General features: G+C 35.8%; 1 protein-coding gene across 1 annotated transcript in view; it reads left to right on the top strand.

The window, feature by feature from the left end:
- Nucleotides 1-14,135, top strand: part of lyst (lysosomal trafficking regulator) — a 120,912-nt gene that overhangs the window by 63,955 nt on the left and 42,822 nt on the right. The window contains exons 22-27 of the mRNA XM_079855637.1: nt 529-727; nt 1,938-2,105; nt 4,478-5,087; nt 8,427-8,607; nt 12,373-12,542; nt 13,439-13,669. Of these exons, the coding sequence (XP_079711763.1) occupies nt 529-727; nt 1,938-2,105; nt 4,478-5,087; nt 8,427-8,607; nt 12,373-12,542; nt 13,439-13,669 (1,559 nt within the window). The remainder of the gene's footprint in view (nt 1-528; nt 728-1,937; nt 2,106-4,477; nt 5,088-8,426; nt 8,608-12,372; nt 12,543-13,438; nt 13,670-14,135) is intronic.

Raw genomic sequence — 14,135 nt, 5'->3', positions numbered from 1 at the left:
ATGCCAGATTACCAGTCCAGCCCTGCCACTAGATATAGCATGAAATGAACATTAATTAAATGAGGTATGTTGAAATAAACAGTATGATTTACTGTAATGTCTCATGTAATCGCTCAATCAGAGTTTCAACTGTGGAAAGACATCAATAAATAAGCTTGTAAACAATGTGACTCAAGATAACTGTTGTCTCATGAATGCCATTTAATATCCATAGACTTATTCGTTAGCTAGATACTTCTTTTTTTTAATTTTTATGTACAACTCATTTTTTTTTTTTTTATGTTGATTGATTATTAATTACATTTGATTAGTTAACTTTATTTTCAGTTTTGGTTTTCAGCTAAATGAAAACTTGAGCAGTATTTCTGTACAAATTAATTTTAGTGCATCATTAAAATCAACCCAGGGTGAAATATCATGATAGAAACAACCAATCGCTATCCAGTATGCAATTGATATGAGAAAGAAGACCAATCATAGTTCAGTATTGTGGGTTGTTTTGTAACATCATCATGATTGTTCTCCTAGGAGCATCGGGATGAGTACCTGACCTCCATCCCACAGGAGGTCTGCCTCTCGTTTGTCAAAATCATCCAGGAGGTTTTGGGTTCGCCTCCAGACCTGGACCTGCTGCGGCTGGTCTACAACTTCCTGTTGGCCGTTCACCCCCCCACCAACACTTACGTGTGCCACACACCCACCAGCTTCTACTTCTCTCTGCACATTGGTAAGCAAACATTTTGGAAACCAGTATCTGATAATAAGGAAAAGTGTACTAAAGAGGATAATTCTGTCTACATTTACTAACCATCATGCCTTATGACTCAATTTATTTAATGAAACTAAAAAACAAAAGATGATGATTAGCCAGATGTTCAAGCTGCTTCTGACTTTGTGATTCACAGAAGAAGAAAAAGAAGAAAAAAAATAATACAGGTTTTATATGAGAAGATGAGAAAATGATGGCAGAAATATGATTGATATATATATATATATATATATATATATATATATATATATATATATATATATATATATATATATATATATATATATATATATATATATATATATAAATAAATAAATAAATAAATATTTTGGGTCACCTCTTTAACCTTAATTTGACTTTGTCTGAAAATTGTTATTAAACAAAACTTACACCATGTCTACGTAAGGATACACTTAATGATATATGACTTAACTAAATGCAAGTGATTAACTAAAACTAAAAAGATGTTCCATCTATATATATCTATATATATATATATATATACCTCAAATGTAATTAATAATCAATCAACATTAAAAAAAAAAAAAGAGTTATACATAAGAATTTATAAAATCTTAAGTTATTTTATCTAGCTAACTAACAAGTATATATTTGTTACGTAATGTTAAATTTACCTCAGAATAGCCATTCAGTGACCATAAACTCATTAGAAAACGACTTGGAGTATAAATATAATTATGTGATTATGAAGCTAGTATTATAACTTTATTATTATAAAAACTTCCTTGTGTGTAATTTAAGTGTTTGTATACAAATATTGGATTCCTATATATATATATATATATATATATATAGAGAGAGAGAGAGATATATATATATATATATATATAGGATACACCAGAAACTATACCAGAAAAAAAAAAAAAAAAAAAAAAAAAAAAAAAAAAAAAAAAAAAAAAATTTATATATATATATATACACACACCAGAAACATCATGTCTGGCGTTCTAATTTAAATCAGATGTTGTTTCTAACCATATATAACTGCTCTTATTTTCATTTTATTGTGGCTGTAGTCTAACAGTAGTCTAGCCTCGAGCTTACAGCTCATTCATATCAGTAATCACTCTGAGGTGTTGCGCTTCCAGTGTAGAAACCCTAGTAAACAAGAACATTTTAGTTCATGCATGTTTTCTTGTGCCATCAGATGGTAAGATGTACCAGGAGAAGGTTCAGTCCATGATGTTCCTGCGTCACTCGAGCAGTGGAGGGAAGTCCGCCTGCAGCTCCGTGCTTTCACTCTCTCCCACCGTCTTCACCGAAATGCCCACTGATGGAAACGCATCACTGCCGCCCACTTCCCCCAAGCCCAGAGGTCAGCGCCTCCTCCAGACACATTAAACCAGCAGACTAATAATCATTAATGCAGTTATTCATGAGAAGGTCAAAATCTGAATAATATCCACTCCATTCACTCATTTTGTCGCACTTCACAAGCATTATTCAACTAAAAATGTCCCTATCTGGCTGTTTGGCACTGCTGCGTCTTATAAAGTTTGAAATACATGACCTTTGACAAATACAAAATCAATTACAGCGCAAACCTGCCTCTGTCAAGTCAAAGTCACATTTATTTGTATTGCACTTTCATAATACACATTGTTTCAAAGCATCTTTAAACAAAATTATGATGTTTATGTTTATAAAAATCTTAATATCTTGATGCCTTATAGTTGCATTTAGCAGATTAGAGCTGGACGATATTATAGTTTATAGTTTAGTATATTGTACGTGAGTGTACGCTATTTATGCAGATCAAGTTGGATATACTAACTTGGTATACATCTGTGTAATATGGTTATATTTTGGATGCACTGAATGTTTCGTGTATAAAGTTGGATATACTATTTGGCTCTGCGATAATATAGTTGAAATTTTTCGATAATATTAACAATCCAACAGTTGCAATTTGCTATATATTATACATTGCCACAAGTATACTGTATGTATACAGATAAAATTGGACATACTTGTATATCCAACTTTATAATATAGTTACATTTCCCAATGATATAAACATCAAGCAGTTGAGATATGCTATAGTATATGTTGCTTTACATGAGTGTGCTGTATATATGCGGGGGAAGTTGGATATACTATACATCAGGGGTGCCCACACTTTTTTGCTTGATGATCTACTTTTAAAATGATCAACACAATGAGATCTACCAACTACCAACTAAAAAACACAGTTTAATTAATAAAAAAAAAAAAACACTTCAAATGCTTGTTGCTACTACTGCATGTAATCTTGTAATTAAGGAGAAAAATAATAATAAATGTTCATTGTTGATATTCAATTTTAACACTAAACTCAAAATACCTACAGCTCAACATATTACAATAGCCAGGGCATTTTGCCTTATTCTGATGACTTGCACTGACTGGAATCAGACAGTTTTGTATAATCCGGGCAGAAGCTGCTGATAGCTAGTCTCAAACAGGCCTCCACATTGTCATCAGTCATGGTGGACCGGTGTTTTGATCATTTTCAAATGGTTGGAATTTATGAATGAATGAATGGCATTTGTGTACGCTACCAATTCCGAATACTGTTAGCTTCACAATTTCGCGCTCTGTTCTCCGAAGCTCTTGAGCTGGAAAGCAGAAGCAGGCTAGTTGTCATGGTAACCGAATAAACAAAAATCGCGCCTGGTCAAAATTCATTCGTCAAGTGCAAGTCAGACAGAAACTAAAAGGAGAAGGAAGGACAATGCTATATTTATTTTTATTCAAATTTAACAAAAGCATATTTTAAAATTATGTGCGATCTACCAGCATTGTCTTTGCGACCGACTGGTAGATCGCGATCGACCTATTGGGCACCCCTGCTATACATCCTTTATATAATGAGCTGTGCGATAATATAGTAGGGATGCACCGATATGAACATTTTGGCCGATATTTGAGAGCCGATAACCGATATATTGGCTGATAAATCTAAATCCAAATTTTTAAATCATTTTTGAGAGCCTGATTACAAAAGCAAAAGTCTCACCATTAAAACCCATGTCCCAAGCACACAATTATAATGTCCTCATTATCATTTTATGTAGCCGATATGACAGCACATGTTGCACTTTACTGTATTTTCCTTTTTTTTAAGTGATTCCAATGATATTTCAAGCAATTCATAACCATCATGTTGAACAGTGTGCATCTGAAGCGTCTCAGCTGAAGGAAATAATCCATTATTTATCGGCAAATTTGCTTATTGGGCCGATAACGATAATATAAAAAAAATGATTTCTCTCTACATACACCCCTCTACAGGGTCCCCTTATATCGACATGTTTCTACAGGAACCCTAAATGGACAAACGCGTTTCCTCACTATGTTGTTCTTCGTGTAAAGAAGCGAGCTAAAGTCAGCGAATAAAACATTGACACAATGATGAACAAGTGACAATAATATTCGCAATAACATATCGTTTTACTGAGTAATAAAGTAAACCTAATTTCTTAATTTATCTTTGTAAAGAAACCTCATTGCTTAACTGGCTACTCTCAGACGACATCACTTCCTGTCGGCCACCGTAACTTCTGTTGGGTGCAATTCACAACCTCACCACTAGATTCTGCTAAAAATCACACACTGCACCTTTAAAACAATCTATATTGGTTAAAGCACTATATATATATATGAAGGTGACTTGACTAAATGGTGTGTGTTTTTTTTGTCCCACAGTTCGCCGCACTCCTTCCCCCGATCGTGGAGATGAAGATCTGTCTCTTCGGCCTCCTAACACAAATCCCTCTCCTCACGCTTCTCCAGCCCTGACGCCCCGTCTGGCTCACGGGAGCGTGACCGGGACCACCGAGCCTGAAGATGGGACGTCCCTCATTACCCAGCATGCCCTGGGCAGCACAGAGACCCTGAAGCGAGGCGTAGACGAGCAGCTTCTCAGCAGCTGCGAGTCTGCAAAGACCATTTGTGATTCTCAGACTGCGGGTGTTGATGAGGAGGGAGGCATCGTGGGAAACCGAACACCCTCTATTAGTGTAGAAGAGGAGCATGATGGGCCAGCCGAAAGCCCGGTGGACTCAGAGGGCCATTTCGATTGGACCAGCGAGGAAGCGCCACGCCGACCCGACAGCCTGAAGGGAATCCAGTCCTTCCAGAGAAGCCACAGTAACCTGGCCAGTCTGGGCTTGGCGTTTCCCGCGCAGAACGGCTCACTGACTATCGCTCGCTGGCCCACCGTGACTGACCGTGCCGCCCCCCCGGACGACTGGGAAAGCTACACATACTCACCCGGTTACGACAGGCACAGCAAGGCGGACTCCAGTAATGACAGGTATTACTTTATACTGTTAAATAGAGGGTATGCATTGATGTCACTTATAGACCTTATGTAGCCCCGCCCCTTTTCAGCGCCACGCTCGTTGTCTTTTGTCTTCCGGTCTGTATTTTCACAGCGATCTTGCGTATTTATGAATGAACGGCTCGTTTTAAAATCTTCCCGGTCTACTGACATTTGTTAAGTCATCTGCTTTAAACATTACAATCCTCATGATAACTTTCGTTAACTTTACATTAAGTAAATCCACTTCAAAAGCGAATTACTCCTGGATAGAAATATACAGAGCGGCCAAAAAAACGGAAGTTCAAAGACAATATTCTAAAGATGGCGGCGACCTCGTTTCTCTGGTGCGTAAGGTCTATAAAACGGATAGTTCCGGTCCTTGATTCTGATTGGTTGAGCCGCGTTCGAAGCCAATGTAAATTCCTCCTGAACACACACCTGTGACCGCATTACATTAGTGTTACTGGCAACCTCTTTGGAACTACATTGCTTGGCGGAGGAATAAATGTGTTATAACGTTATATTTTTTGTTGCTGGTATTTATTTTATGAATAAAAAAAAATATTAAAATGAATATTTTTATGGAGTAACCCATTTAGAAAAGCAATAAGCCCCTGAAGCCGTGTTTTACAGTGGATTTATTAGAACAGCTAAGGGGGTTTAGGCGCTCCGCTCCGCGTCGTAGCTAGCAACGCCCCTTAACTGCTCTAAATTCACTGTAAATCACGGCTTCAAGAGGCTTATTGCTTTATTTCCCACGGGAACACACTCCCTCAGCCGGACTGAGTGGCAGAAGAGTTGCTGAATGACTGGATTTAATAGAGGAAACTCTGAAAACGCCAGTAAAACGCACGATTATCAGTTTTAAACTAAAGATTGGATATAGTGTTTCTTACAACTTACCAAAGATCCAGTGATCCGTGGATATTGAAATGCAAATCCCGCTTTCTCTGCCTGGATCCAGTTGTTTCTGTGATTTGCAGCGATCCATTTGCTTCTCTGTTCTGTAGCTTTCGGCAGTCTGTAAAAACACAACTCAGATTTCTTGTCAAATCTATTTATACAGTCAATCTCAAAGCTCTTTCCCGTTTTAGATGTGTTTTGTGTTTGTTTTCACGCTGAAAACAAATGCTGCCACTCAGTGTTTCTGCCACTCAGTGTGTGTGACTCGCAGTCACTCCGGCCGACGGTGACGTCACACGCATACACTCTCACGCATATCTTTCAATCACTAATCTGCATGCAAAGGGCAAAAATTGTGGCCGGCAGTGATGAAACGGAAGAAGCGACAGATCTTTTGTTCTGTATTGTGGCGGAGTGTAATGGATTATCGAAAAAGAAAAAGTGTAGGGCTGGTTCTGTGCTTCAGTTGTTGATTGGATGTTGAGGTGTGGGCGTGGCACACACAAGCTTGCAGAGGCGGGTGTCACAATAAGATTTATAACATGCATTTAGTAAATAAACAGTGGATTTACACTTATGCTGACTTTAAGGCCATGCAGAGGCTCATTTAACTGAGCCTTTTAGTAAATAAGTCAGGGTGAATGTCACGTAATGTAATTAGTATTTATGATCAATCAACATGTGGCACAGTGTAATCTGCAGGAACGAAGCCATCAAAAATATTTTTTATTCAAAAAATGTATTTCTTATTTTTTATATTTATGCTTGTCGTGATAATTCAGTGTTATATTTAGTATAATTGAAATGCTATTGAAGTTTTAGAAAATAGTTGGATTTAGATTAAATTTTTCTAGTCCACTTTTTTTTTCTTTTTTTTTTAATGTCTATATAGTTTTTGTTATTTTTTTTATTTATTTGTTTTAGTTATTTCAGTATTTCAATATAAACAATTTGAAATTTTGCCCTCTTTATATTTTATTTAATTTCAGTTAGCGTTTATTTTATTTCAAATAGCGAAAATGTTTTTTTTTAGTTTTTAGTTTTAGTTAACAATAATGACCCCGCTAGCCAAAATGACTGGCTTTTCCGGAAAAAGCCGTATGGTGCTTGTGACGAGCCTGATGAGATCTGCAACCCACCACACACTTTTTTAATCATTCAAATATGCCTCACAAATTAATTCCCTTGATAATATGATTTATATATCAGATGCCTAAAGTCATGGTCGGTCACTTAAAACCGTTAATAGACATCTCTTATGTATGAATTTCTGTAACTCAAACAATAGAGCATGGCGCAAGCAACCTCAAGGTTATGGGTTTGATTCCCAGGGAATGCATGAACAGATAAAATGTATAACTTTAGATAAAAGCATCTGCCAAATGCAGAAATGTAAATGCTTAAAACCCTAATAAAACTGCAAAGTGCATAGCAAAATAGTTTTAAACAAGTATGCTTTTTTGTATATAAATGTATCCAGTAAGAATTTTTTTTTTGGTTTGCAATAGGACAGCCCCGTAAATGGCAGTCCCTAGGTAGTGTGCTCACTACTGAACTAGAAAGGGAGTAAAACTCTTCTGAAGCCTTTTTTCAAATATTTTGTGATATGTTTCATTCTTGTAGAGATGCTTAATATATCCAGGGAGTGCTTTTTAAATTACGCATGATGATTGAATAATGCTCTTTAATTATGCTAATTTATGCCACTGAGTTTTGGAGATGAATGACTTGTAATATCAGCCTCCATTTATAAGTTGCATCATCTCTTTAATGCGCTAAAAAAAAACGTTTTCAGTCAACAGTTTCTGGGTAATTGCCTCCTGTCTTCGTCATCGCTGTTTCTGTGCTAAACACATATCCCATCTATAATCAGTTCAACTCATTAAATGTATTAAAGTCCCCCTGTTGTGAAAATGTTGTTTATGTGTCTATGTGGTGTTTTTAATATGCTTTAAGTCAAACCATGTGTAAATTCATAAGTCGACAGCATTGCTGAGCATTGCTCCTTAAAACTGCAGTGAACCAACAAAACACGCTTTGAAATCTCTGGTGTTTCTGACGTCACAAACTACCTTGTAACCAATCAGATCAACGTGTGATCGTCAACCAGTGGATCTCTGAGCTGAGGGAGTGAGTGGAGGCGGGGCTCATTTGCATATTCATTGAACCGCGCATACTAAATGAGGCAAGGGTGTCGAGTTACATTCAAGATATTTTAAAACATGAAGACTTATTTTTTTTTTAAGGAAAAAAAAACGTTTAAATATGTCATTTTGATGATCAAAGGTGAGTTTAAGGGATAAAATGAATGACTACAGGGGGACTTTAACAACTTTTATTTGTTACAACCATATTTCTGCTTAGGCTCTGAGTCACAGCCGAAGATCTGACGTTTCTCTGACGATATGTGTGTTCTGATTGCTTCAGGTCCAGTGCAGAAGACTGTCTAGTTCTGATCTGCTGTGGTCTGTATGATCTGCTGAGAGGAGTTCTGCTTCTGCTGCCGGACGTCCAGTTGGAGGAGGTGATGGACAAACTGATCCAGCCCGAGGCTCTGCTCGTCCTCGTCAACCACTCTTCTCCTCTCATACAGCAGGGCGTCATGAAGGTCCGCTCAGCTTTAGCTCATCTATCTGTCTGTCTGTCTCTGTCTGTCTGTCTGTCTGTCTGTCTGTCTATCTATCTATCTATCTGTCCATATATCTATCTATATATCTATCTATCCTATCTATCTATCTATCTATCTATCTATCTATCTGTCTATTTATCTATCTATCTATCTGAATATCTCTATTTATCTATCTATCTATCTGTCTATCTATCTATCTATATATCTATCTATCTATCTGTCTATTTATCTATCTATCTATCTGAATATCTCTATCTATCTATCTATCTATCTATCTATCTATCTATCTATCTATCTATCTATCTATCTATCTGTCCATATATCTATCTATCTATCTATCTATCTATCTATCTATCTATCTATCTATCTATCTATCTATCTGTCCATATATCTATCTATCTATCTATCTATCTATCTATCTATCTATCTATCTATCTATCTATCTATCTATCTATCTATCTATCTGTCTGTCTGTCTGTCTGTCTGTCTGTCTGTCTATCTATCTATCTATCTATCTATCTGAATATCTCTATCTATCTGTCTATTTATCTATCTATCTATCTGAATATCTCTATCTATCTATCTATCTATCTATCTATCTATCTATATATCTATCTATCTATCTGTCTATTTATCTATCTATCTATCTGAATATCTCTATCTATCTATCTATCTATCTATCTATCTATCTATCTATCTATCTATCTATCTATCTATCTATCTATCTATCTATCTGTCCATATATCTATCTATCTATCTGTCCATATATCTATCTATCTATCTATCTATCTATCTATCTATCTATCTATCTGTCTGTCTGTCTGTCTGTCTGTCTGTCTGTCTGTCTGTCTGTCTGTCTGTCTGTCTGTCTGTCTGTCTGTCTGTCTGTCTGTCTCTATCTATCTGTCTATTTATCTATCTATCTATCTGAATATCTCTATCTATCTATCTATCTATCTATCTATCTATCTATCTATCTATCTATCTGTCCATATATCTATCTATCTATCTATCTATCTATCTGTCCATATATCTATCTATCTATCTATCTGTCTATCTGTCTGTCTGTCTGTCTGTCTGTCTGTCTGTCTGTCTGTCTATCTATCTGAATATCTCTATCTATCTATCTATCTATCTATCTATCTATCTATCTATCTATCTATCTATCTATCTTAGGGTGACCATATGTCCTGTTTAACCAGGACATGTCTGGCCAGGATTTCGAGATCGCCCAAAATGCCCGGGATTCGGCTTTTGCTTTCTACAGTCAGCATTCATTATGTTTACATTATTACATTATTTGACACTGACACGTACGTGCCAGCTTTGCAGGTCATGCATTCTGCTTCACACGGATCCCGATCGAGACGAAAACACAGGAATTTTCTTAGCAATGCTAAAACGCACATCAACCGATCACTTGTTTAGCGTTCATGTAAACACTACATTCAGATTCACCAATCGGAATTAATTCAGTCCTATTGAATCAAAAGGTGTGCATGTAAACTAAATGAATGGCGACGAGAAAGCAAAAGTCGAATCCTGGATGTTTTGGGCGATCTCGAAATCCCGGCCGGACATGTCCTGGAAAAAGAGGACGTATGGTCACCCTAATCAATCTATCTATCTATCTATCTATCTATCTATCTATCTATCTATCTATCTATCTATCTATCTATCTATCTATCTATCTATCTATCTATCTATCTATCATTAACAGAAAGCTTCATACAATTAAAGAAAGTTATAACTTTTCCCCCCAAAATAACCCTTTCCGCTGAAATAATTAAACATAATTACATAAAAGTAATGTAAGACAACAATGCAATACAAAATGATAAATAAACTTTAAATAATGTACTAATTTACAAATATCACTGCAGAAAAAAAAAAGATATATATATATATATATATACATGTACATTACCAATAATACAATTCTCTGACATATTCGTGGTCCGTCCTTAATTATAAAACAAAACAACAATGGTGATCATATTTAACATTGATCAATAAGTGGGAGAGTCTTCATCTTCTCAAATTATGTGATCATGAGTTTAACCACTTTTAATCACCTTTTCACCTTCACTAGTTCATTTCAAAGGCATTAACGGTGTGATAAGTTAATTAAAAAAATATTCCACAGTCTTTGTTTATATGAGCTCATTAAAACTGCATGCACAATACATATAATTCAATTAAAAATGCTGTGTAAAGTGGTTTTAGATCACACTGCAATACATTTGAAAGCATTCAACATTGTTGCCAACAATTAGATTCCCATGTGCAACATCCACTCAAATGGGTAAAGCTTTAACTTAATTTATGCTTATTAAAGCAGAAGATCTCTTTCTATAATGTGGACAGGACTGAATCAGTAAACATGGTAGTACTTACTACTTCCACATAAACATTACAAAAATATTGAAAAGTTGGTTAAACTCTCCCTCTTCCTAGCTTGGAGAAATATATTAACTGTTGAATTTAAATAATTCACAATATTATTAATTGTGTCATTTTGGGGTTCTTAATCAAAAAAGATTCTGGAATACATTTAGAAATGGATTTTGTAAACTCACTCAACAGAATCCAATTAATGATGACAAAATATGATGCTTTTAGGGGAATATGTCAATTTATGAGTCATTTATGAGTCATTTTTGAAAATAGACCCCCGCATTAGAAAATGCCAATATATTTAAATAGTATTTCTATCAACATTTTATTACATTTTTTGTATTTCATAGTTTATGATGAAGTCATCACACTCACATAGTTTCCTTTTTTTTTTCTTGAAATTTGCATAGAAAATGTAATGTTTGTGGAAAAGAATCTTTTGTTTGCTGTCCAAACAAATCATGAAAATATAAGATTATTAAAAAAAAATTAGGACAGGAAATGTTCCATCTCTCTCTATAGAGCTGTGGCTTGTTTATTTTAGCTGATGTGAAAATGGCTAATTCCCCAGTTTTATTGACCACTCTGAGCAAAGACCAGTGCAGGAGTGCTTTAGCAATGAGCTTAATTGATTTACCGTATTTTCCGCACTATAAGGCGCACCGGATTATAAGGCGCGCCTTCAATGAATGGCCTATTTTAGAACTTTTTTCATATATAGGGCGCACCGGATTATAAGGCGCATAGAATAGAAGATACTGCAGTCAAACGTTTGACTGGGTTTGCGTTATGCAGTGGTCACCAACCTTTTCAAGCCTAAAAAACAAGTTGCTGAGCTGTAAAACCTTGTTTATACTCGACGCGTCCGCATGAGCGCGAAGGTAATAAAAAAACTATATCCGTCTGCTCGGGCAGATTCGGCTCAAAGTCATGCATCTCCGCATCCGAAGATGCATGACTTTGAGCATTATCTGCCCGAGCAGACGGATATTAGTAGTATATCTCATCACACCGGCACCCAGTTTGCACGTCTAAATCAGTTGTATGGTCTGGTGTTCAGTCTAAAACAAAACAGTTGCGTCAAGTATAAATGCCTCGTCTGCATGGGGAGTTGCGCGCGCAGTCAGCGGAGGCTCGCGCTCCGTTGCCAGGCGAAAGTATAAACAAGGTTTAAGTCAGCGGTTGTTTTATCCATATATAAGGCGCTCCGGATTATAAGGCGCACTGTCGTTTTTTGAAAAAAATAAAGGCTTTTAAGTGCGCCTTATAGTGCGGAAAATACGGTATTTGTATGTCCCTTTTCTCATACATGCACGGATTCACAAACATTCACATTTATTCCTGTAGCTCCTGGACGCCTACTTCACCCGTGCTCAGAAGGAGCAGAAGGAGAAGTTCCTGAAGAACCATGGGTTCTCACTGCTGGCCAATCAGCTGTTCCTGCACCAGGGGTCACATGGTCTGCTGGAGTGTTTCCTGGAGATGCTGTTCGGTCGACCGGTGGGGCTCGAGGAAGAGTGAGTGTGTGCGAACAGTCTAGAACTGACCACATGACCATCAGTGGCGAATGCCTCTTAAGATGGGTTTGTGGGATCATTTAGCATATTTGGAAATTTAGCTCCAGAGAATAAAATTAGCCACACATGCCAGTGGAGGGTGATTTGATGAAATGTATTGGCTATATTGTTTATTTATATATATATATATATATATATATGTATATGTATGTATTATATATGTTGTCATTAACTACTGTAATTCTTTTTCTTTTAATCCTTTAAATTTGAAGAAATAAAATAAATATTGAGCGAAACAAAGATATAAAAAACTTAAACTTATTTTATTTTAGTTAGTTGCCATGTGTTGGCTATAAATGTTTTATTTATTTATTTTACTGTAAATGAAACAGCAAATTTTTTTATTACAAATATTATAAAATTATATTATAATACATTATTATTAAAATATTTTTCATTTCCATAATGTTGTTATTAACTAAAACTAAAAATATTTTTTTAGAGTTTGTTTAAAGAAATAAAAAAAAACTTCAATTGAAATAAAAAAAATATATGAGTTTAAGTTAAAGAACTAAAATGGCTATAATTACAACTGAAATAAAAATGAATAAAAACTAAATAGACCTATTAAAAAACAACAGTATTGAAACACTACCTACAATTAAAATACAAAAATAAAAGCTAAATTAAAAAAATACATTATAAATATGAATAAATATTATGATATATGAATGATACTAAAAATCTTATAGATAATTATATATAATTTTGTTTTTTGTTTTTTTCTGCAAGGAATATGTGTCAGAAAACGCATTCAATAAACTCCTGCATGATTTCTAAATGAACTTTTACCCAACATTGCCCTTGTCAATAACCACAATCCTCTCTTCTCCCAGTCTGGATCTGGAGGACATGGAGAACATCTCCCCGTTCAGGAAGCGTTGCATCATCCCAGTGCTGGGTCTGCTGGAGAACTCCCTGTATGAGAACTCGCTGGTGCACAACGGCCTGTGTCTTCTTCTGCAGCTCCTCAACGCCTGCCCGAAGCTGGCCGACATCTTACTGGACCACGGCTTACTCTACGTGCTCTTCAACACACTCTCCACCCTCAACGGCCTGGAGAACGGGTAATGTGCCTTAAGCCGGGTGCACACTGTGCGATTTATAATAAGGATGCACCGATATGAGAATTTTGGCCGATACCGATAACCGATGATTCTTTATATTTGAAAGCCGATAACCGATATATTTGCCAATAAACCTAAAATCCAAATTTTTTTATAATTTTTGAGAGCCTGATACAAAAACAAAAGTCTCACCATTAAAAGCCATGTCCCAAGCACACAATTATGATGTTCTCCTTATAATTTTATGAAGCCGATATGACAGACTTGCGCTGCTTATGTTGCACATTACCGTATTTTCATTTTTAAAGTGATTTCAATCATATTTCAAGCAATTCAAAACCATCATGGTGAACAGTGTGCATCTGAAGAGTCTCAGCTGAAGGAAATAATACATTATTTATCAGCTTTAATATCTCTGCCAAATTTTCTTCCTGGGCCGATAATGATAACATTAAAAATGAACTGA

The sequence above is a fragment of the Squalius cephalus genome (assembly GCF_949319135.1).
Source record: "Squalius cephalus genome assembly, chromosome: 21".
Lineage (NCBI taxonomy): Eukaryota > Metazoa > Chordata > Actinopteri > Cypriniformes > Leuciscidae > Squalius > Squalius cephalus.
This window is presented reverse-complemented; position numbering and strand designations above follow the sequence as displayed.